Source organism: Nansenia antarctica (genome assembly GCF_963989245.1).
Source record: "Nansenia antarctica genome assembly, chromosome: 4".
Lineage (NCBI taxonomy): Eukaryota > Metazoa > Chordata > Actinopteri > Argentiniformes > Microstomatidae > Nansenia > Nansenia antarctica.
Window position 1 is genome coordinate 8,986,814 of NC_137689.1, and position 25,210 is coordinate 9,012,023.

The 25,210-nt window shown below is 42.1% G+C and overlaps 1 protein-coding gene across 1 annotated transcript in view; it reads left to right on the plus strand.

Moving 5' to 3' along the window:
* Positions 1–217: 217 nt before the first annotated feature.
* The window catches only part of bbx (BBX high mobility group box domain containing), a gene marked incomplete at its 3' end in the record, with an annotated part of 33,613 nt that continues 8,620 nt past the window's right edge, over positions 218–25,210 (plus strand). The window contains exons 1-8 of the mRNA XM_080528109.1: positions 218–279; positions 2,545–2,643; positions 11,955–12,126; positions 16,467–16,727; positions 18,989–19,193; positions 19,678–19,745; positions 24,306–24,386; positions 24,721–24,798. Coding sequence (XP_080384235.1) covers positions 11,968–12,126; positions 16,467–16,727; positions 18,989–19,193; positions 19,678–19,745; positions 24,306–24,386; positions 24,721–24,798 — 852 coding nt within the window. The 5' untranslated portion in view covers positions 218–279; positions 2,545–2,643; positions 11,955–11,967. The remainder of the gene's footprint in view (positions 280–2,544; positions 2,644–11,954; positions 12,127–16,466; positions 16,728–18,988; positions 19,194–19,677; positions 19,746–24,305; positions 24,387–24,720; positions 24,799–25,210) is intronic.

Below are 25,210 nucleotides of genomic sequence, written 5' to 3' on the forward strand. Positions count from 1 at the left end.
ATTAAGACGTTGTATTCATCTTGCTTGTTTCGGAACAATACTGAACTGTCATGTCCTCTCTGTGTGGTTAGCGGGGCTGTCTCTCAAGCGGACGTCCAATCACGAGCGGGCTTACATGATAAGGATATTTTTTCACTCATGTACAGTACTGCATGTTACAAAAACTGTTCTGATCAGAGAGAAGCACATAATAAGATAGGGTGAAAGAAGTGTACACCGGCTCCGTTTGGGCACCACGGCGCACATAATCTTGACATTCCCTGGACCGGCCTGTTGCGGGTGAGTGCTGGCATTACTTTGACTGTTCCCACTTCATTTTCGGAACACTTACTTACTCCGAACCCCATATACCCAACACCCAGGAAGCTGTGTGAACTGTGAAGTGCACACAAACAGTGGCTTTCTTTCTATTTAAATGCAATCATCAGTTGATCACTGTAATGTAATCGCGTCACTTCTTCAGTGACCAGATCGGAAGACTTGCATTGCATTGCACGAAAAAGAAGAAAGTTTGTTTTAGATGTGGTGTGTGTGTGTGCGCTGTGTGTGCGCTGTGTGAGTGGTGATGACAGGGCTATAGGCCAGTCTAGTGGCTGCTCGGGGCTGTGGACATCATACTGCACAAGGCTTCGCAAAGGCAAAGCACACACAGGGAACACTTTACTCCAACGGGTGGGGGGGAGGGTAGCTAGATTAGACAAGATCATATGAGAAGAAATTCGGTCGAGGGAAACGAAAGTACTGCAACGTGAATGTGTTCACTGGAACATCTCTCCCCCTTAAATGAATGTTGGACCGAATTCGCTCCATTTGCCTAGTTCATTGACTGCGATCGGGTTGCTGACTGTCATATATACGGTATTACTGACGGTGCATTGATCGGTGCAAGAAGTGTTCCCGTTCCCGGTTGGTGTTATTGTACAAGCCAGTGCCGCCGAACTGTTATGATGTGTCAATAAGTTTTAAGGGTTTGGACGCTGGCCGGGGGATGAGAGGGCCCTGCTGGCATTCGAGTTGGATATCAGAGGTATGTTTTTGATATTAAGAATACCCGTCATGACAGAGAACTTGTTGGTATTTTGTCCCTAAACAAAATCCCCGAGTCGTTTAGGTGGAAAAAAAAACACTCAGTCATCCAAGTATGAGATTTGTAACCAGTTTATATATCCCCACCCAGCCCCGCTCTCTCTGGAAGTACAGTCTGTCTAGCATGGTGTTGTTTTTAGTTGAACGTTGTTTATTGTTTATTGTTTATTGTTTATTCTCAACACAGAGCTTCTGTTTGTAAACGTGTGGGGTTATATTGTGAAATGTAAAGCTTTCAAATTCAATGGCATCTGGCATTCATTTAAATGTCACTGATCTGGAAGAAAAAAAAAACGACTCTGTGAAAGCCTGAGACAACATGTACTACGACACATAGCGAGGATTTGCTTTCCTCTCTGAGAAACGGTACGAGCTCTACTTCCCCCTACCCCGTGTTAATGCACGGCGCAACATTGGTACCACCGACGAATGATGACCTCATATAATGAAACACATCAAAGCCGGTTAAGTTGAGGTGATTCTATGTGTCGGATCTTTAAAGATACTCATGTTTTCTCTCTAGCTTTTTTGGATCCATTGCATGTTCAGCCTAGGACACGTCCAGCCAGCGGGGGCTGGAGAGATTGAGAGCTAACAAGGCTAAGCTACTTTTATTCCCTAGTAGGTAAACTGGTAGGAAATGCACATCGTGCCCACTAAAACGTATCGCGACGCACATCTCTGAGCAGGAAAATCCCTAGTTTAAGTAATGAAAGGGGCCGATTTCGTCCGAGGGGGGGTGATCGGTGATCGCCTTTGTCAATGAACGCGTTCGGGTTTTGACATGAGTGAGATTTATAATACTTCATTTTCCCCCAAAGCAAGATGGACTCTCATTCGCTGTCTGTCTTGTGAGACCCCCTTAACATCGACATTTTTTGCACGAAGATGCACATTTGAGCTTAGTTGATTGGCAAAGATAGCGGGGTTAGATGGACAACATATTTGTTCATGAATCATGTATTTTGCCCATTGAATGGTCCATCGCGGTGACGGCTTTACATAATTCCGTCCATGACAGCCCAATCGGGTTGCACCCGTCTCACCTGAAAACAAGCTCCTTGCTGCAATAGCTCAATCGACGCTATTGAACTATTGAATCTACCTGATAGTGAGATATTTGTATTATTATAAACTATATGGTCATTGCTTGTCATCATATGCCTACGTTCCTGTGTGTGTGTTGTTGCATAGTCCTAGGCTACTATGCTCAGAGCAAAATTGGAATCTACACTAAAAAAATGTCCAGTATTGTTTTAGGCTTGATCACTTTAGGGGGGGGGGGGGGACTGTATGTCTAACAAATGTTTTAAAGTTCACCGTCACATTTTAGTGGTGGCATAATAAGGATGTTAAATGTTTTGCTGAAGAATAAACCAGAGGAATGTCTGTGTTCTGTGGTGGTTTGGTGCATACACCAAGCATTGCAAAATGTATCGCTTGCTTGACTGAGAGCAGTGTCTTGTATTTTATAGGTCATCATCATCGCATGACAAAGCCTGACTGACAGATTCATCTTCATCATTCAGATACAGCATTTCCATAGTCTGTACCAAAGTAAGTATGCCACCAATCCATCTCATATCCACACACTGAAGGGGTTTATTTTGTGTTTTTTTTTCGACAATGTTGCTCATGATATCAATCATTTAAAATCCTCAGAAACACATGGACTTACGTGGTCTCATTTCAACATGACATTTCACCAGCAGACTTGGTTGTTTTTAGAGCAGGTTTGGTGACAGCGTTTACAGTTGTGCCTAATTGTCTAAGACAGTGACAGCAAAATAGACAGCTGCTATTGACAACAGTAGTGTAGGCTATACGATTTGAATGTTTTTACACACATTAGACATTGACACACACACATTAGTAGCTATCCGAGGATTCAATATTTGCAGCAATCCTGCACACCAGCTGTGCCTTAGTGTTTTCAATTCAATAATTTGCTATTTGATATCAGGTTTTCCGCAAAACTCAGAAACATGATTCATCTTGTGATCAGGATTAATGAATGTGTGGGTTCATTTCCTCCACAACATTGAAACCATCTAAAACTAAAACAGTAGGCTAATACCGGCTACTGCATTTCAGAATCAACATGCTTTCTTGTTGCAACAACAAGAATTTGGGAGGGATGAATGATGCTGGAAGCCCATTATCTGAAACTAATTGACTTGTGTCCTTAATGAAAGTGGGAGGGTTCTGTTTGCACTCTATCACATCATGTAATGTGTTAAGTTGTTATTGCAAATAATAGAATATTAGAAAATAATGTTATTGCCACTAAATATCTTTGTTGTTGCTGACACTTGCTTTCCTTTTAAAACAGCCCTCGATTGTATTTTCAAAGCATTTTCAAAGCCTTATAGTTACTTTATTATCAACCTTTACAAATGTCATGATGCATTCATAATAATACATTATTGATGGATATGTGTGCGGGCGTGCACACGTGTGTGTGTGTGTATGGCATAGTCGTCATAGACTGGGAGGTGAAGTCACTGAAAAGTCACTGTCTTTACAACAGGGAATTGGGCTTAACTCTACAGATACATTGGATGAATTCATAGTAAGATTTTGAGTACTCTCTGGTACACTCTTAAGTACTACTTTTAGTAATCTATAAGTGCGTTTCCCTAAAACATTCTGATTCGCATTTCGAGGTGATTCGCATCAGTTTGAGATGATTCGCATGAGAAATTTTATGGAAACGGCTTGATTCGCATAAACTCGATGCGAATCACCTCTAATTAAGCTCTAATTAAGCACCTCCAACTAAGTTAAGGGAAACGCTCCACATTTCATGATTCGCATTTCGAAACTTTTATGGAAACACACAACTAGTGAGACACAAATGACTGACATTGTATGCAGCTTCTGAATAATCATAAATGATAACACTGTATTGCTAAAGTACATTTTAACAATCTGGCTGTAGCTTGTATGATAAGGCTTTGCCTGGGAGTGAGAAACAAGCTTTACTCTAATGAGCACAGTTGTTATCATAGAGGTCATCACATAGCGTAGCGTGATCGGGGGCGCCTAGATAGAAATCTTTGAAATTTGAATTTGAGTACAGCAGGAGCAGCACAGGTTAACTTCTGCCCTATAGGTACACAGGCCCCCTGTATAGTATCACCCTTTCATCATGCCCTCTTGCCCTCTCTTGTCTGAAAGAGACACGCTTCAAAAGTTGCCCCTTTGGAATTCAATCAATAATCAGTCAGGTAGGTATTGTGAATACGTGAATACTGCTTTTTGACAAAGTAAGTTGGTACACTCTTCAACAATAACAAGGCTGACATTGTGGTCAATTTTCAGATAGCATCCTATTCCTCGTATAGGCCTGAATCCAAACCTTTTATAGATGGTTGACAAAAATGTTTAATTTAACAAAAATATTTATATAAAAACACTTTCTTGTTTTCACATGCAAAATCTTGGCTTCCCTTTAAATGCTCACACACCTTTTCATTAAGAATACTTTTATTGTGCATAAAATGTGTTGTATCCAATACATCATAAAGAAAACAAATGTCAGCTCTGCTTGGATGCTTATAAGTGAGCATAGGCAAATAACTCCAAACTCGATTAAAACTCTTAAATTAGCCTAAACCTGCAGGAACCCCCATAATTACTTTGAGAACAGGTTGTTTACATGAATGCAGGTGTTAATATGCAGGTGTTAAGGTCAGGGCCATCGCTACTTACACGCGCAGTGCACATTGTTGTGCACATTGTTAGACCATTGTTAATGCTAGAGCTATCCATCTACCACCGCTAGTGCTAGGCTATCCATGTAGCACTGTTAGTGCTAGGACTATCTTCCACCCCATTTTGTTTGTTTTCAGGCAAAAAAATATGTTGTCACCAGTTTGCACCCCTGCTACTGAATTTTGTTCTGATTAAATATTGAACCCCCATGCCATGGAAATCCACAAAGTGATTGTGACTTCAAATTCACAGTGATTCCGTTTGGTCATATAGTGGTCATAATATAGTGGTCTCAGAAATTGGCTATGAACTATTTCATACCTTCTGATCTATTAGGCGACATAGATTGAATATACATATCGGTGTGGCACACCACTGCCATATTCATGCTGTGGAACCTTCTGGGATTCCGATATGTGACGGCAGCTGGTGAAAGGGGGAACCGACCAAATGTTAGGACTTTTATTCAGAAAAATGTATCACTTTGGGCCCAATACCAATCAATCATCACTTGAATGCCACATCCTATTTGAGTATTGCTGCTGACCATGTGCATCCCTTCATGGCCACAATGTAGGCTAACCATCTTCTAATGGCTACTTCCAGCATGATAATGCACCATGTCACAAAGCAAAAGTCATCTGAAACGAATTTCATAAACATGGCAATGAGTTCAGTGGCCTTCCCAGTCACTGGATCTGAACACCTTTGGGATGTGGTAGAACGGGAGATTCACAGCTTGAAAGTGCACCTGAAAAATCTCCAGAATCTCAAAGGAATGTTTCCAACGCCACAAAGAATTTAGGCTATTTTGAGAGCAAAGGGAGGCCCTACCCAGTATTAGTATAATGTTCCTAATAAAGGGAGGCCCTACCCAGTATTAGTATAATGTTCCTAATAAAGGGAGACCCTACCCAGTATTAGTATAGTGTTCCTAATAAAGGGAGGCCCTACCCAGTATTAGTATAGTGTTCCTAATAAAGGGAGGCCCTACCCAGTATTAGTATAGGGTTCCTAATAAAGGGAGGTCCTACCCAGTATTAGTATAGTGTTCCTAATAAAGGGAGGTCCTACCCAGTATTAGTATAGTGTTCCTAATAAAGGGAGACCCTACCCAGTATTAGTATAGTGTTCCTAATAAAGGGAGGCCCTACCCAGTATTAGTATAGTGTTCCTAATGAAGGGAGGCCCTACCCAGTATTAGTGTAGTGTTCCTAATGAAGGGAGGCCCTACCCAGTATTAGTATAGTGTTCCTAATAAAGGGAAGACCTACCCAGTATTAGTATAGTGTTCCTAATAAAGGGAGGCCCTACCCAGTATTAGTATAGTGTTCCTAGTAAGTTAGTAAGTAAGTAAAGATTTATTTATATAGCTCCTACAAATTGAGTTGAAATGCAACTCAACTGCAACTAATAAAGGGAGGCCCTACCCAGTATTACTATAGTGTTCCTAATAAAGTATTCAGTGTGTGTATGGGTACAATCAATGGCCCCAAGGATGTTGGGGAAACCAGTAACTCTGGAAACTAGCTTTTATGCTCTTTGTTTCAGCGGGTGTACTGCATTGTTGGATGAAGATGTGGGCGTCCCTTAACGTCCCAGCAAGGAAGTTGTCATGGTCATCTGATAGGATTTGCACCAAGTAGTTTATAATAATAATAATAATAACTTGGTTTTATATAGCGCCTTTCTCAAACCCAAGGACGCTTTACAGATTTTACAGAAAGTCAGACAGACAGAACAGAAAAAATATTATATTATTATTATATTGCCGCCCTGCCCAAGCGTACCCGCCATGTACATCCATCGGTCATGCCCATTATGTTGAAACAAGGCCTTGTGTTCACACCATCTCCCCCCTGGGACACACCATCTCCCCCCTGGGACACACCATCCCCCCTGGGACACACCATCTCCCCCCTGGGACATCGCCTCTCCAGCAGCTCTCCCAATCCCTAAAAGAACATGACATGTAAAGCAGGGCACATCGTGGCTATACACTAGAATACTAATATGTTTTTCTGAAAAGCACAAATAATGTGATGGAAACAGATATAGATTTTAACCAAAGTTGCTCTGTGTGTCAGCCATTATGTTCCTTCAAATCGATTCTGATAAAAATGCCCATTCTGTTTGCAACATTGATTTCACTAACTAGTCGTTTCGTTTACGACACATTTTTAAAAAAGTGATCGCTATTCAGTAGCCGTCCCCACTGAGTCAGTGCTGCGTCGATGTGAAAGTCTCACATCGCAAGCAGTAATTCACATTTACCTATCGGACTGCAGTAGCTAAGGTTAACACACTAAGAAACGAAAATGCAGCATCATTTTGAATTTAAGGTTATTCTCTTCCACTGAAGAATATTTTTCTATATCTTTACTGTAGTTTCTATTTCCAATGAAAAGACGGAATCTTTCGAGTTATAAAAACATTTCTTTCACTTTTCTTTCTTGTTCAGTTTCTGATTGTTCAATGTCCCCCAGTGAAAGGGGTGGTGGTGGAGTTCAGACAGGTCTTCTATCTGAATACAGATACAGATCATTTTGTAAGTTGAACAGATACAGATAATTGTGTAGGTTGAACAGATACAGATACAGATGATGACATCTCTGTAACACCCCTACTATACAGTGCATTCGGAAAGTATTCACTTTTTCCACATATTGTTGTGTTAAAGACTATTTGAAATTGATTACATTTTAGAATTTGCCATAAATCCACACACAATACCCCAGAATGACAGAAAGTGAAAACATGTTACATCAGTACATAAGTATTCAGACCCTTTGCTAAGACACTCTTAAAATTTGGTAAAATGCTCAAATGTCATCAACAAATGACTCTAAGTTGAATTGAGTCCATCAATTACACACTGTGAGTCTTTGTTTTGGGAAAAAAATTTACGCTGCTGTACCAAATAGATAAAATACTACCGCTCATCCGTGATCAGACTTTGGTGAGGTGCTGGAACTGAGGAGTATCAATAGAGTGCAAAAATAACAGCATAGACCATGCCTGCCGTTTTTTTTTGCACAGTGTTTGAGTGTGCGGATGCTGTTATTTTGTACCCTGCTGTACTGAAAACATACCAAACCGTGACTTCATAACCGCGGTACGTACCGAACCGAAATGGTTGTGCACCGTTCCACCCCTAATCCCTAACCATCGGTGATGGTAGCAGGCATTTCACCAGGCCTTTCATCTGAGTCTGAATCACTGTCAACCTCCTGTAGCCCCTCCAAAGCTGCCTTCAGATCAGATCTCTTTCCTGTCATTGTGTATTAAACACACAGATTAGATATCACAGCTGACTGACTGCTTATATCACCTAAATAAAAAAAACTAAGCCCTCCTCTATTTGTTCTGTCCAGGTCTTCATCAGGGTGTGATGGAGGCTGTCTCTTTAGAGCAGGGGTCCCCAAACTTTTTTCTGTGAGGGCCACATCATTTTTCCTTTCTGTGATGGGGGGCCTGGGTCGGTCTCTAACATAAAATAATATGGAACGGAGTGAAATGGAGGCGGTTGCGCAAAGCAATTGCGCGCAGGAGAGCACTGGTGGATGCAAACAAAGTCTAAACAGTTGAATTTGGATGGAATTTATACCTATAGTGATATGTCAATGAAATATAATCAGTTTTACAGTCTGATACATGAGGGAGGACCCTCATCATACACGGGGGGACCCATGAAGCAGGGCTGTCTGGGGGTCCTTAAACGAGCATCAAACACTTAATTTCTACCATTCTGGTGAATTGATATGCACCAATTTGTGACCTTTCTGCATCAATTTATGGTGGAAATGTCATTATTTATGCAAAGGAAAACACAATATTCAGGCACCAGATGATCAAAATATAATGTAATATAATGCAATATAAGGCTCTCAGGCATTCTGTACTTTCAAATATGTATTCTCCTTGAGCAGTCAACATCAACTATCAGCTATTTCACTAGCAAAAACGAAAGATAACTTATTTGCGAAACAGCGCCCCCGCCACCACGTCGGCGCAGTGCCGCTATTGCAGTCAGAAATGACAGAAATCCACCGAGTGCAACGCCTGTAGAAAATTGACGTTGTTCAAAGGGCCGGTCCAAGTGTGGGGGTGGGCCGTGTCCGGCCCGCGGGCCGGAGTTTGGGGACCCCTGCTTTAGAGGCTTGGGCGCACGGTTCTGTTTACATGTAGCTAATCACGGTCACGCAAATAAAAGCTATTGTATTTCTGTAAATGTTGCCGATAGCCATTATGGTTGAAATACACCTCGTTCCAAATTATTATGCAAATTATATTTTTCTCAGATTTTCCTAAATAGTCGATGCAAATGACAATCAGTATAATTTTCAAGTCATCAACCGTTAGAGTATAATTCAAATTGTATTGAACAAACCTCCCAATGATAACAGTATTTTTTTTTTAAATAAAAAAACTCAAAATCACTGTTCCAAATTATTATGCACAACAGAGTTTCAAAACATTTTATAGGTTGTAAAGAACTAAAAATGGTAATTTGATGAATTTAGGGTTAGGAGGTCATATTAGGAGGTCATATTTACTGAAATCAAAAGCTATTTCAAACAAAAACATCTTAACAGGTCAAGTTACATGTTAACATAGGACCCCTTCTTTGATATCACCTTCACAATTCTTGCATCCATTGAACTTGTGAGTTTTTGGACAGTTTCTGCTTGAATTTCTTCAATTTCTTTGCAGGATGCCAGAATAGCCTCCCAGAGCTGCTGTTTTGATGTGAACTGCCTCCCACCCTCATATATATTTTGCTTGAGGATGCTCCAAAGGTTCTCAATAGGGTTGAGGTCAGGGGAAGATGGGGGCCACACCATGAGTTTCTCTCCTTTTATGCCTATAGTAGCCAATGACACAGAGGTATTCTTTGCAGCATGACATGGTGCATTGTCATGCATGAAGATGGAGGAGATGATTTTGCTACGGAAGGCACGGTTCTTCTTTTTGTACCACGGAAGAAAGTGGTCAGTCAGAAACTCTACATACTTTGCCGAGGTCATTTTCACACCTTCAGGGACCTTAAAAGGGCCTACCAGCTCTCTCCCCATGATTCCGGCCCAAAACATGACTCCGCCACCTCCTTGCTGACGTCGCAGCCTTGTTGGGACATGGTGGCCATCCACCAACCATCCACTACTCCATCCATCTGGACCATCCAGGGTTGCACGGCACTCATCAGTAAACAAGACTGTTTGGAAATTAGTCTTCATGTATTTCTGAGCCCACTGTCATGCTGCAAAGAATACCTCTGTGTCATTGGCTGCTATAGGCATAAAAGGAGAGAAAATCATGGTGTGGCCCCCATCTTCCCCTGACCTCAACCCTATTGAGAACCTTTGGAGCATCCTCAAGCAAAATATGTATGAGGGTGGGAGGCAGTTCACATCAAAACAGCAGCTCTGGGAGGCTATTCTGGCATCCTGCAAAGAAATTCAAGCAGAAACTGTCCAAAAACTCACAAGTTCAATGGATGCAAGAATTGTGAAGGTGATATCAAAGAAGGGGTCCTATGTTAACATGTAACTTGACCTGTTAAGATGTTTTTGTTTGAAATAGCTTTTGATTTCAGTAAATATGACCTCCTAACCCTAAATTCATCAAATTACCATTTTTAGTTCTTTACAACCTTTACAAAATGTTTTGAAACTCTGTTGTGCATAATAATTTGGAACAGTGCATTTTGAGTTTTTTTATTTAAAAAAAAAATACTGCTATCATTGGGAGGTTTGTTCAATAAAATTTGAATTATACTCCAACGGTTGATGACTTGAAAATTATACTGATTGTCATTTGCATCGACTATTTAGGAAAATCTGAGAAAAATATAATTTGCATAATAATTTGGAACGAGGTGTAGGTAAGCCATTCATAACCGTGAGGTCAGTTTCGATTTGAGGGTAAATCGAGGGTGAAGCGCAAACAACAGGTGCTAATCGCGCCTCGCTAGACGTGACTTGGAGGTCTTGGCGTTATGAGTGAAAAGTATGGTAGGCATGAAGATGCTCCCACATTTTGAAAGTGTAACAACGCTAACATGTTAAAAACAGTGAAGGAGGGGGCCGTTGATTTCAAGAATTATTTTATTATAAAGTGTCACGTGATGGCAGTTGGCATCTGTGGTGGCAGTAGTGTTAAACACTCCAGGTTAGGAGTCTGGCCATGGCTAAGTATGCTTAACTGGAGTTAGGATTGAGGCTTGGGGTGGTCCAGTGGTCTACCTCCATGGCCTGGGGTAGTCCAGTGGTCTACAGTACACATATGCCCATGTCGGCATGGGTTAGAATCCGGCCCATGCCCTGCTGACATGCCCTCTCTCTCCCTCCTTCTCCTTACTTTCCTGTCTGTCTTCACTGTATCTGTCCAATAAAAATATGATGAGTGGGACTTTTTATTAGCATAATTAGTTTTAAGGCTAATTATGCTTAACTGGAGCCCATACTGAAGTACTTTTGGGTAGTGCTGGGATTGTAGTGAGTTATATGTGTCACATTCTAATGCTTTGGTCCTCATATCGGGATCTGATGTAATGATCTGACTTTTCTTTTGAAAAATGTGAATACATTTCTGCGTTGTTGAAAATCAATGACACATCGCTAGTCAACTAACACAGCTTTTTTTGTGAGCCTGCTAACTATGTAAAGTAGTGTTATAGTTAACTAGGTAGCAGTGGGGGGATTACTCACCCAATCCATTGTGTTACAGTATTTTGGTTTGATTAGCGGGTTTGTGTCGTGATTCTCAACAACGTTGAAACGTAGTTCTGTGTTTCGAAAAGAAAAGTCAGAACATTTTGATTGGTTGGCCGATATGAGGACCAAAAGACTAGAACGTGTCACACATCGTTAGCCTCATAGCATAATTGCCTAAGTCATGCTTCACTTGTGGTCAGTCTATATCTTTGTATGTAGTGTTAAAAAATGTCAAAGGGATTACTTGGGCAGATAGTGATTTTGGAATGTAACAAGCATTCTGATAGGCTGATGGCATAGGCCAGAATGCACAGTGAATCAGCAGTGTTAGGGTATGACATGCAATTATGCTATGAGGCTAACGATATGAGGAAACGAGTGTCGTTTGAGAAGCAGCCTGTGAGGAAATGGTGACCGTCTCTCCCTTTTCCTCAGGCTCAGCAGCGCCATGAAGGGAGGAGGCAGGGGTAAGGAGCCGCCCGTGGAGGGGGAGGTGAGCGGCAAGCGGCCCAAGCGTAAGTGTCTGCAGTGGCATCCGCTGCTCTCCAAGAAGGCCCTGGACTTCTCTGAGGAGGAAGAGGAGGAGGACGAGGAGGAGCTGGAGAAGGTGAGTGTGTCAGCTTTTGTGAACAACATTGTGTGTGTGTGTGTGTGTGTGTGTGTGTGTGTGTGTGTGTGTGTGTGTGTGGTTGGGGCTATATAAAGGGTTGTTAAAGGGACAAACATGTTAAAAAATACATTCCAGATGTTCAGTAACCTGTCTCTTCAGGCTCAAACTGAACTATATTATACAACAGTTAGTTCCGACAGTTAGTTCCGAAAGTAATTTGATTGGACAAGAGGCATTCCATGAGTGCCGATATACAGTATAACAGCACTGGAACTTTTAACTACCGTACATGTATCACTCCGCCGCACAGGTGTTCTACTAAATGACCGTTAATTAGACTGCATGTTTGTGTTCAGGTTACTAGGCAACAGTCCAGTTGAAGTTCAGTTGCAGAACTATTTTTTGTTGGCGGGGCCAAAATAAATGATTAAATAAACAAACAAATCATAATCTGTTGTCGCTTATTACTGTTAACTAATAAATGGCGCTGTAGAGCTGTTGTATAAAAGCAATATCACAATTGATTACAAGACCCTAGATAAAATCATGTCACGTCTTAAACCATCCACCTGTGCCCTTGATGTCCTGCCAACAAGCTTTTTTAAAAACATATTTAGCTGCATGGCAGGCGAACTAATACAAATAATTAACACCTCCCTTTCATCAGGAATCTTCCCTGAAGCCCTGAAAACTGCAGTTATTAAGCCTCTACTAAAAAAGAACGGCCTAGACCCATTTGTACTAAACAACTACAGACCCATATCAAACCTTCCCTGTCCAGGAAAAATTATTGAAATGGTTGCCCACGAACAACTTAGCAATTATTTGACCCTAAATGATCTCTTTGATGACTTTCAATCAGGCTTTCTCCCCCTACATAGCACTGAAACGGCCCTTATTAAGGTCCTTAATGACATTCGCGTAAACACAGACTGCCTTTGACACTGTAGACCATGACATTCTAATATATAGACTAAAAACCTGGGTAGGACTTTCGGGCACTGCCCTAAACTGGTTTAGATCCTACCTACAGGACAGAAGCTACTGTCTCCATTGGCAACTTTGTATCTGACCAAATTAAAATGTCATGTGGGGTTCCCCAAGGGTCAATCCTTGGCCCCCTTCTATTCAATCTCTACATGCTTCCATTGGGACACATCATAAAAAAGAACAAAATTGCCTACCACAACTATGCGGATGACACTCAATTCTACATAGCCCTCTCACCGAACGACTATATTCCCATTGACAATCTCTGTAATTGCATTGAGCAAATAAACGCCTGGATGACACAAAACTTCCTCCAACTAAACAAGGACAAAACAGAGATAATTGTATTCGGTGCACCTGACAAAAGATCGAAAGTCAGTGCAAAACTTGATTCTCTCTCTCTTCACACTAAAAAACAGGTCAGAAATCTTGGTGTAATTCTAGACTCCGATCTAAACTTCAACAGCCACATAAACTCTAACTAAATCAGCCTACTATCACCTGAAACACATAACAAGAATGAGAGGTTTCATGTCCAAGCAAGACCTTGAAAAACTCATCCATGCATTTGTTTCGAGTAGACTTGATTATTGTAATGGTCTACTAACAGGCCTATCTAAAGGAGCTGTTCGTAAATTGCAGCTCATCCAAAACGCCGCTGCTAGGGTCCTAACAAAAACACATTACACCAATCCTGAGATCCCTGCACTGGCTACCAGTCTCTCAGAGAATGGAATTCAAAATCCTCCTAATTACATACAAATCACAAAATGGTCTTGGACCAAAATACATCAGAACCCACCCTATATTCCCGCAAGGTCCCTAAGGTCAGCTGAGACAAATCAGCTAATAATTCCAAGAGTAAAAACAAAACACGGTGCAGCAGCTTTCAGTCACGCTGCTGCATGCTACTAGAACAAACTCCCTGAAGAAATCAAACAGGCCCAAACCCTTAAAATTAGGGATGTCCCGATCCGATACTGAGATCGGATATCGACCCGATATTGGTCCTGAATGCTGGATCGGAGATCGGACCAGAAAAAAAAAAGGCTCCGATCCGATCCTACTGTCATCCGCAGTCAAACTTATGTGTATAAGCGATGAGAGAATAAAAACAGTGAACAGAAACACGTGTCGCAGAAATCCTTCACGCAAGTCCTATATGCGCTTAAAATGCGCATAGCGCTTCACGCGAGTCCTATATGCGCTTAAAATGCGCATAGCGCTGCGCTGTGTGCTTCCGGTTTCATTACAAAGAGGTTAACCCTATGTGCCTGACGTCTAACAACATTCAAATTACTCTAACTTCATATTTTTTCGGATTTCAATGTATGACACATCATTTGAAAGCTTATGATCCGTAGTTCCAATCCACAACACGTCGCATTTGTTGCTTTAATAAAGGCTGGCAGTCTTTAATTTAACTGTTGTTGGTGTGGACTATATACTGGGGAGGTATTTGAATGAATGAATGAATGAATGGTCTTTATTGTCATTGCTACAGTACAGGTACCAAACAACGAAATTTAGGAGGGGTGGCTCCCCTGGTGTTAGGAAAAAAAAAAAAAATAAATAAATATTCAGGGGTCAAAAAATTTATACAAATATCGGATCGGTATCGGTATCGCCGATACCCGAAGCCCAGGTATCGGTATCGGTATCGGTAGTGAAAAAGTGGGATCGGGACATCCCTACTTAAAATATTTAAATCTGAGCTAAAAACCTTCATGTTTTGCACCAGTTATGATTAAACACAAACACTTCTATCAATGTCTTTTTTCCATTAACTATTGTCTTTTTTTTTTTTTACAATATGTTTATTGTTTTTCAGTTTGCAAAATCACATCAAATTGTACAACAGTACAAAACACAGCAAACATTTTCACCCTGTTCTCCCGCCCATAACCCCATCCCTAACAATTGAAAAGACACACACAAAAAAGGAAAAAAACCTAAACAATAAATAAATGATATAACCTAAAGAATATTAATAATAAGTAAACTATTGTCTTTTTAAATGTTTTATCTATTTACTTCTTATATTTGCTTTTATTCATTGTAATTTTTATTTTCTTATGCTCCTCTTGCTGTAATTTTAAATAATGTATGTAAAGCACTTTGAATTGCCCCTGTTGTATGAAATGTGCTATACAAATAAACTTGCCTTGCCTTGCCTTGCCTTGCCTTGAGGTCGTGCTGTTATACTGAATATCAGCATAACTGATATTCAGTATAACAGCACTCCCTCTCGTGTGATATTGCTTAAGTGAAGCTCCATGATACATTTACGAGGGTATATTGTTAGTGTTATATTATGGATATTATGAAGTGACCTCACACTCCTTTATGAAAATGTCAGCTTCAGTACTCCCCCCCCCCCTCCTGGCTATGGTGGTAGACCCTGCACTAGAACAAGGCATATGTAACGATACAGTAATGGGACTGGAATGTCCTACCATGGTTTCATAACCAACCAAAAGTATTTTTACTTGTTTTTTTGTTGTTGGTTTTTTTCAGCGTGGAAAGTGTTAGGGCTTTGGTCCACCTTTCACAAGCCACTGTCACAAATTCATCATTTGAAATTGGTGGCTCCTTCAAATCCCTACAATGTGATTTTCAATCCCGCGGGAATGCCCAAATACCACGGTTATATTTGGGGACAGTTTAACGCTGTCAGAAGTTGCATACTGCCCAACCCTAATCTAGGGTTATAATTATCAATCCCTCAAGAGTCACATTCGGCCACACTTTTACGCCTTGAAATAAAAGCTACTTCTCGATATATGTGACACGGTCTTGTGAAAGGGCCAACCAATCAAAATGACTTTTATTTTGAAATACAGAAATACAAACACAAATTTGCTAGTCAAGCCAAAATACTGCAACTCAATGGATTGGGTGAGTAATCCCCCACTGCTACCTAGTTAACTACAACACTACTTTACATTGTTAGCAGGCTCACAAAACAAGCTGTGTTAGTTGACTAGCGAGTGTGTCGTTGATTTTCAACAACGCTGAAATGTATTAACATTTTTCCAAATAAGAGTCTGATCATTAAATCGACTGCCGACTTGTTACCCCATTCACCAGACCCTTGTCACATACAGTGTTGTGTTTTGTTTTGTTTTGTGGGGCAGTCCCAATAATGTATTGTGATAGAGACAGTAGAGATTTGACAGGAAGGATGGGTGAGAGAGAGAGAGAGAAGGGATTACATGCAGGATATGTCCACGGCCGGAATCGAACCGGGAATCCTGCGGTTACAGTTGAGTCTTAGTGCGTTACGCCACCAAGCGCCCTACATATTGTATCGTTGATATTCATGCTCCTCCGTCTGCCCCCAGGTGCCTCTGCTGTGCAGGGAGAGCCGGGGCCCGGAGGTGCAGCGTGGCGGGCCGCTGGAGGGCGTGGTGGGGGAGGAGGACTCCTCAGAGAAGCGCGCCCGCAGGCCCATGAACGCCTTCCTGCTGTTCTGCAAGCGCCACCGCTCCCTGGTGCGCCAGGAGCACCCCCGCCTGGACAACCGCGGGGCCACCAAGATCCTGGCGGAGTGGTGGGCCGTGCTGGAGCCCACGGAGAAACAGAAGTACACGGACATGGCCAAGGAGGTGACCACGTCTCTCTCTCTCTCTCTCTCTCTCTCTCTGTCTGTGTGTGTGTGTGTCTCTCTCTCTCTCCCTCTCCCTCTCTCTGTCTGTCTCTCGCTCTCTGTCTCGCTGTCTGTCTGTCTGTCTCTCTCTCTCTCTTCCTCTCTCTCTCTTCCTCTCTCTCTCTCTCTCTCTCTCTTTCTCTGTCTCTGTCTCGTTCTCGTTCTCGCTCTCGTGCGCTCTCTCTCTGTCTCTCTCTCGCTCTCTCGCTGTCTGTCTCTCTCTGTCTCTGTCTGTCTCTTTCTTACTCTCTCTCTCTCTCTCTCTCTCTCTCGCTGTCCCTCTCTCTCTCTCTCTCTCTCTCGCCCTTTCCCTCATAACATATCATAATGATCCTGATTTCGATATCTGCCATTTTTTTATTCTGTTGGAAAACTGCCCAAAGATAATAGTAATATTATGGCAGTGTTGATTACAGATTCTAAAGGTCTCATACATTCTTATAACTAACTGATTTACTAATAAGTAGTAATACACTGTACCTGTTGGCTGACCCATCAGCTTTCTCTGTTACTGTACATGTCTATATTTCGCTGCTTATTATGCTTAGCTTTGTGTGAAACTGCATGATTTATGCCAGATATTTAAGTGTGATATGTATGTTTGGATCAAGTCAGGCCTAGGTTGTTAGTGTTAGGGGTAGTGGTGGTCTAGTGGATAGTGAGTTGGACTTGTGATCGGAAGGTTGTGAGTTCAAATCCCGCCTGAAACCACACCATTACTAGTGTGCCCTTGAGTAAGGCACTTAGCTCTCAGTTACTCCAGGGGGAATGTCCCTGTAATTCGTAATTGTAAATCGCTTTGGATTAAAAGCGTCTGCTAAATGGCAAAATTAATTAATTAAAATTAGTGTGTGGCTGAAGTAGGTGTAAAAACATCCCCCCAAATGATTAATGTATTTATTACTGAATTCTGCATTTTGCCTATGCTGCATTTTGCTTGAATAGGTGTTAAACCTTTGTGACAGCAGTTGGTGAAACCGGGAACAAGTCAGCAGACGAAAAATGTAAATAAATGTCAACCTTGTTGAAAATCAATGACACATCGCTAGTCGACTAACACAGCTTGTTTTGTGAGTCTGCTAACAATGTACGGTAGTGTTGCAGTATTTTGGCTTGACTAGCGGCTAGTGTGTCATTGATTTTCACCAACGCTGACATTTATTTTCATTTTTCAGAATAAAAGTCAACAACAATTTGATTGGTTGCTGACTTGTTCCCGGCTTGTTTCACCAGCTGCTGTCATCTTCTTCTTGTTGTTCCTTTTCTTTTTCTGTTAAACTCATATGTCAACTAACACAGCTTGTTTTGAGAGCCTGCTAACAATGTAAGTAAGTAAGTAAAGCTTTATTTATATAGCACCTTTCATACAAGAAATGCAGCTCAAAGTGCTTTACAACAGGAATAAGAACAAAGTGAATATAAAAACATATACAAGCATAGAATGAATATAAAAGCTGGGGAAAACAGTCAAAATAAAAGGTAAAGATTTACATTTCTTACACACTATGTGATACATGTCATACATTCATACACTACTATATATTATTTTAGCCCCCTCAGTGAGTGTAGTCACGCTAGTATGGGACCTGCACCTGTGGTACACGCTACCCCACCCGCAATGTACTGCCCTCTCACTTGGTTGCAGGGTATTTCAACCGGGGCCTGGTTACCCCTTAATATCCAGGACCTACTGTCCCTTCCTTAAGCCTAACTTGGATCTCGGCGGGCCTGGTTACCCCTGAAATCTAGTATCCAGGACCTATTGGCCCTTCCTTAAGCCTAACTTGGATCTCGGCGGGCCTGGTTACCCCTGAAATTTAGTATCCAGGACCTACTGTCCCTTCCTTAAGCCTAACTTGGATCTCGGCGGGCCTGGTTACCCCTGAAATCTAGTATCCAGGACAGTAAAATATTTAAAGTGCAATAGCTGGCAAATGAGCTTTACAATGTAAAGTAGTGTTACAGTTAACTAGGTATCAGTGAGGGGATTACACACCGAATCCATTGCGTTGCAATATGTTGGCTTGACTAGCGAGTATGTCATTGATTTTCAACAACGTTGACATTTATTAACACTTTTTCAGAATAAAAGTCAAAACAATTTTTCCCGGTTTCACCTGCTGCTGTCACCTTTTTGTTGTTCCTTTTCTTCTTCTGTTAAACTCATATTGTGTCCTGTTAAACTCATATTCTGTCCTTCTGCTCTCTGCTGGCTGGCAGTACAAGGATGCCTTCATGAAGGCCAACCCGGGCTACAAGTGGTGCCCGACCACCAACAAGCCCGTCAAGAGCCCTCCCTGCTACGGCGTGGGAAACACGCGGAAGAAAGTCTGGTCCTTCCCTTCCAACTCCCCCAAGGACTGCCCCCCCTCCAAGAAGATGCCCAAGACTGACAGCACACCCCAGCTTAACTTCGCCATGGCAGGTGGGTTGGCAGCAATGGACCTATCGCTAAGCCACGCCCCAAAATAGAAATTGTCCAATCATATCACAGCAAAATTCACTACAGGCAGAAAACTCGACAAACAACTCGCTAATATCTGATGGTGAAAAGCTTCTAGATGAACTATTCTTGTCATCTTTAAAAATAGGTCCATTATGTGGCACATTGCTTATAAAACTAGTATAATATGACAGTACGGTAATGTCTCTGTATTGCTGCTGTTGAATGAATGCAAATCAATAGGCAAAGTGGTAGTAGTCGCTCTGAGTAGAGAGGGCTGCAAGGGAGTGTTCCTGGATGCACAGTGTACAGGTTTGTTACCTTTGCCTGCTTGCGGCTCTGTCATCATGTGAAGCGCATTGAGTCACATCTTGTGAGAAATGCGCTATACAAATAAAACTTGATTTGATTTGATTTGAATGCAGACATTTTTTAAAATTTCCCTCCATTTTTGTTGCCTCCTCAGATCCGACAAAGATGGGGGGGCTGAGCATGCTGCTGCTGGCTGGGGAGCACGCTCTTACTGCCAGAGAGGTACGTTACACAACCAGAACCAGAACCGCTTTTATTACATCAATGTATGGATACAAGGAGTAAAAGTATTGGGTTCAGGTTCAATTAGGCTTTGCAGTAGAAATACCAAATCAAAAATGTTAAGAAGTAGAAATACAAAATCAATAATAGAATATATATAAACAATAATCAATAAAGAATAAGCGGGGTATAATCAATAATAGAATAAGCAGGGTATAAACAATAATCAATAAAGAATAAGCAGGATATAAACAATAATCAAAAAAGAATAAGCAGGATATAAACAATAATCAATAAAGAATAAGCAGGATATAAACAATAATCAATAAAGAATAAGCAGGATATAAACAATAATCAATAAAGAATAACCGGGATATATGAACAATCAATAATAGCTGTAGGTCTATGTACAATAGTGTCAGATTGTCAATAACAGAATAGGTGATAACAGCAGAATGCGAGTCAGCATATCAACATCCTTAATAGTAAGTAAGTAAGTAAAGTTTATTTCTATAGCACCTATCACAGACCAGCGGTCACAAAGTGCTTTACATAGGCTATGCAAAACATAATTAAAGAGCAAAAGTAATAGCAGGTTAAAATAAATAGGTAAACAAGTGAAAATAATAACAAGTGTACAGCAAATAATAACAAGACACAAAAAGACAGGCTTTTGGGGTTAGCCAAGTACAGGACAGTCTTGAGCTGTTTTTTAAAACGCTTCGACCGAGACCGCTGATCTAAGATCCAAGGGATCTGGGATTTGGGAGCCACGGATTGGAATGCTCGATCACCTTTGGTTTTTAATAGCGTAGTAAGTACTGTGCTATTTTTAATCCGTTCTCAAACAGGGGACCTAAGGTTGTGTTCAGGTTAGGGATGCACCGGTTCCACAGTAAACCACGGTGTCAGAACCTACACTTTTTAGCGGGCGGGTTGGGTGTGTGGGGCGGCTGGGGGTCGGGGGGGGGGGGGTTTGGGGGCCGCTGCTGTGCGCTGGTAGGCAAACTGGTAGTAGTCGCTCTATGAGTAGAGGGCTGCAAGGGAGTTTTCCTGGATGCACAGTGTACAGGTTTGTTACCTTTGCCTGCTTGCGTGTTCTGTCATAATGTGAAGAGCATTGAATCACATTTTGTGAGAAATGCGCTATGCAAATAAAACTTGATTTGATTTGATTAAGCTTGTCATACAGAAAGAATTTACAGTCATGTGAAATTTAGGTGAAATTAGAACACCCCATGTAATATTTAGTTATTTTTAAAGAAATATGGGCATGTCAATATTTGGTCTTCGTTCAAACAATATCTATAGATAAAGGACGAATGAAAACAATTGTCTTTTCTGCCAGTCTCTGACATTGACTGGGAGAACGTTTTTCCCACTCCTCCATGCATAATTCTTTCAGCTGTGTGATGTTTGAGGGGTGTCTTGCATGCACAGCCCGTTTCAAATCACCCCACAGCATCAATAGGATTAAGATACGGGCGTTGACTTTCTCCATTCCAGAACTCTCCATTTCTTTCTTTTGAGCCATTTCTTGGTGGATTTACTGGAATGTTTTGGGTCATAGTCATGTTGTAGCCATTCTATGAGTAGAGGGCTGCAAGGGAGTTTTCCTGGCTACACAGTGTACAGGTTTTTTGCCTGCTTGCGGCTCTGTCATCATGTGAAGAGAATTGAGTCACATCTTGTGAGAAATGCGCTATACAAATAAAACTTGATTTGATTTGATTTGATTTGCATGGTCCACATCCACTTCAGCTTACATTTTTGGACAGATGGTCTCACATTTTCCTCCAGCACCCTCTGATACAATAAAGAGTTCATAGTGATTCTATGATGGTGAGATGACCAGGCCCTGCTGCAGCAAACAGCCCCAAACCATGACACCACCACCCCCATGCTTCACAGTTGGTATGAGGTTCTTGTGCTCAAATGCTGTCTTTGGTTTGCGCCAAACATCAACAACAACATGTCTTTTGCTACTGTGCCCAAATAATTGAACTTTGGATTAATCTGTCCAAAGCACATTGTTCCAGAGTTTGTCTAGGTGTTCTCTGGCAAACTTAAGTCTTTCCCTGATGTTTTTCCATTTTTTTGACGGACTTTTTTTGACGGCCTTTCCTCCTTGCACACCTCCCATGATAACCAAACTTGTGCACTCTTCTGATGGTAAATGCATGTACTTGTCTTTAACCTCAACTGTGGCAAGAGCTACCTGTAGGTCCCGTGATGACATTTTGGATTGTTGGAGACTTCTTTAAGCATCTTGTGGTCTGCTCTTGGGCTGAACTTGCTAGGACAGCCTGACCTGGCCATGTTGGCAGTCGTTTCCGTAAAATATTTTCCCGGACAGTGCCATGGCTGATTTGTAGTTGTTTGGACGTCTTTTTAAATCCCTTCTGTAAAGGATGCACACACAGGGGGGGGTCGGAACACAGAGTCTTAATTGGGACGCCGCCCGTTTATCACAAGAACAGTAAACAGCCCTCATCACACCCCCGACCCCCCAGGAGTGCTGGAGTAATCCTTAGTCCAAAAACAAATAGTGTGTGTGGTGTCGCCTCGCTCCATACACTGCCTCTCCCAGTCACTCCCTCTCTCCTGGTCACTCCCTCTCTCCCTCCCTGTCACTCCCTCTCTCTCTCACTCCATCTCCCTCTCCCTCTCACTCCCTCTCCCTCTCACTCCCTCTCCCTCTCCTGGTCACTCCCTCTCCAGAGGGAACAAACACACAGGAGGTTTAACGGCAAATGATGATGACATCATCTGTCAATCATCTGATCATCATCTCCTCTCCACCACAGCCCTGTAGCTCCCTCTGCAGGCCAGGCGCTGCCGGCCGATAGCACCGTCTCTCTCCACAGAGGGGCGTTCTTCTTAATCCCATCAAGCAGCACTTGGCACTGCCGGTCCATTGGACCGGATCTGGGACTCCTTTACGGGTGAGATCAGTCAAGGGGGAAGTGCGGCACTGCTGGTTGTAGCCGGCCAGCCCCAGGAACCGCCTCACGTCCTTCCGTGTCTTGGGGCGCGGAGCGGGCTGCAATAGCTGCGGTCTTCTCTGTCTGTGGCCGCACCTCTCCCCGCCCCTCCCCAAGTGGTACCCCAGATACCGTATCTCCCTCCTCCCAATCACACACTTGTGTACAAAGCCCCCCCCCTACTCCCTACTCTACTCCCTGTACTCGCTCCTCTACTCCCTGTACTCCCATGACTGTGGACATGAACATATTGCAGTATAATAAATACTGCACACTACTGGATTACGTGTATACCATTGGACTAATTTACTACCATACTGTATGGTATTATATTGCGTTTCATATCAGCGTACTCTGCACAGCATTTTTGCACTATTGAAGCCAAACTTTTGCAGTATAGAGCCAAAAGAAGAAAAAAATGCTTCACTGTCCCATTTCTTACATTGATTATGATTATTTGGGAAGCAAGGAAGCACGAATGTTTCAGATTAATAAACATTGTCCGTCATTGTTCTCTGAAATCTAAAATGTAATACGATGCTAATGAGTTAAACTCGTCATCTGTAATGCATAGCTGCAAAAAGGACAATAAGGGCCACTGTATTGCAGTGAATGTACAGGCCTAGTAGTACTATACAGTCTATCACACTGAAATGACAATCACTAAGAAACGGTTGAACGTGACTTGGTTTCTGTGCACTGTAGTGGCAGTTGGGTCAAACATTTTGATGTAAAAAGAAAAACAGACAGCTATGACAATTGCGTCGCCCCATACATAGTTTCTGTTGCCGCCACCACACTTCAGACCACATCGATAGCTATTTCTGTGAAGAAGTGACCTACGTGTGACTCACAAGTGGCACCGTGCCAACATGGCTCTGGAGAGCACATGCATGTCTCGCTCTCTACAAAATGGAGGTTAATATCCTTGTCCCCTCCACAGGATTCTCTAACTCAGATCCTGTAGAGCTACTGGGTGTTTAGTAGGGATGTGACGGTGCATCGAAGAGACAGTTAGTTAATTATCGATGCAAATATGTGACGGTTCAAATCGGTGAGGTGAAAAATGAATCCCGATACTCTTTTTAAACAGCAGAGAGCGTAATCGACTTTTGACTTCGCTTGTTCGAAGTTTATACCCTATCGTAGTTCTACCCTACCTCAGAAATAAAAAGGGATTCTTTAAGAAAACACAGTACTTTGTAGTTTTTGTCTGAGAAATAAAGAAAATAATATTTTTCTGTCATAATTTGTCTGCAGTCTAATTTTTGGGAACAAATTGTGAGAAAATCGTATCGTGAACGCAGTATCGTGAATCGTATCGAATCGTGAGTTGAGTGTATCGTTACATCCCTAATATATAGGCCTCCCAATGTAGCCTAGCCATAACATGCACGCTTCCGATAATCTTTTACGAATGTATTCCACCATGACCGTGATTAACTGAATCAAACATGCTGGTGCTGAGACGGGACGCAAGCCTGAGAACTCTTGGAACGATGGTCTGAACATGGTGTGTCTTTCATTGGCTCTGCTCTGTGAGCGTGTTTAATATGTGACCTTTAACCCCCCACAGATTTCCTCCAGCTCCTCACAGTCCGGAGGCACAGATGTTGCTAAGCACCCTGGGAAATCCTCCTTCTTCCAACTGGCTGAGGTAAGTAACCCCACCTGGAAAGGCAGGACCACCCCATACTCACACCAGACCAGCTACATAACAGCAACACAACAGCGACAGTCTCGCTCCCTTAGGCCCTCAGAAATCTTTTATGCAGCTGCAATGATGATTTAGGAATCGGTTGATGTACTGATTTAATGATCTAACGATTTAACTGAACTATTCAATTCGCCGAAGCGGTGGAACTGAATACTTTTGAGGTTGCCGTCACAGTCAGTCTACCACTGGAGGCAGCGATGGGGGGGAAAGGAAGTGGGGCTCATTCCTGTTGAAATAGGTCAGCTAACCCTCGATTGTGTGTGTCCCTTCCCAGAACTCCTCCAGCACTCCTCAGCCCAGTTTAGCGGACACAGCTGGCGAGGGGAAGCCGGTCCAGGCAGACCAGGCAGAAGTGAGTATTCTCTCTGCATCGTGATGTTTGTGACCACATACGATGTTTATTCAGTTATTTGATTATGTTGGACTGTAAACACTTAAATGATAATCATACAATATGTTTATTTGTCGCTCCGGTTATACAAGTATAATCGTGAGATACTTCCACTGGGGTGGGGGAGGGGGAGGGGGGCTCCGTTTAGGGTGCAAATAAGAAGACATAGAATATAATAAAATATAAGAGGCAAAGAAAAATATAACAAATTAGATGAAATGATCTAATGATATACATTTAAGGTAAGAAAAATTAGACACTCAAAATATACATTCATAAGAATGTTGCACAGGAGTTGGATAGCATATGTGTGTGCGTGCGTGTGTGTCTATGTGTGGTGTACGAAGGGTGGTCGTAGCAATGTGGTTTGATC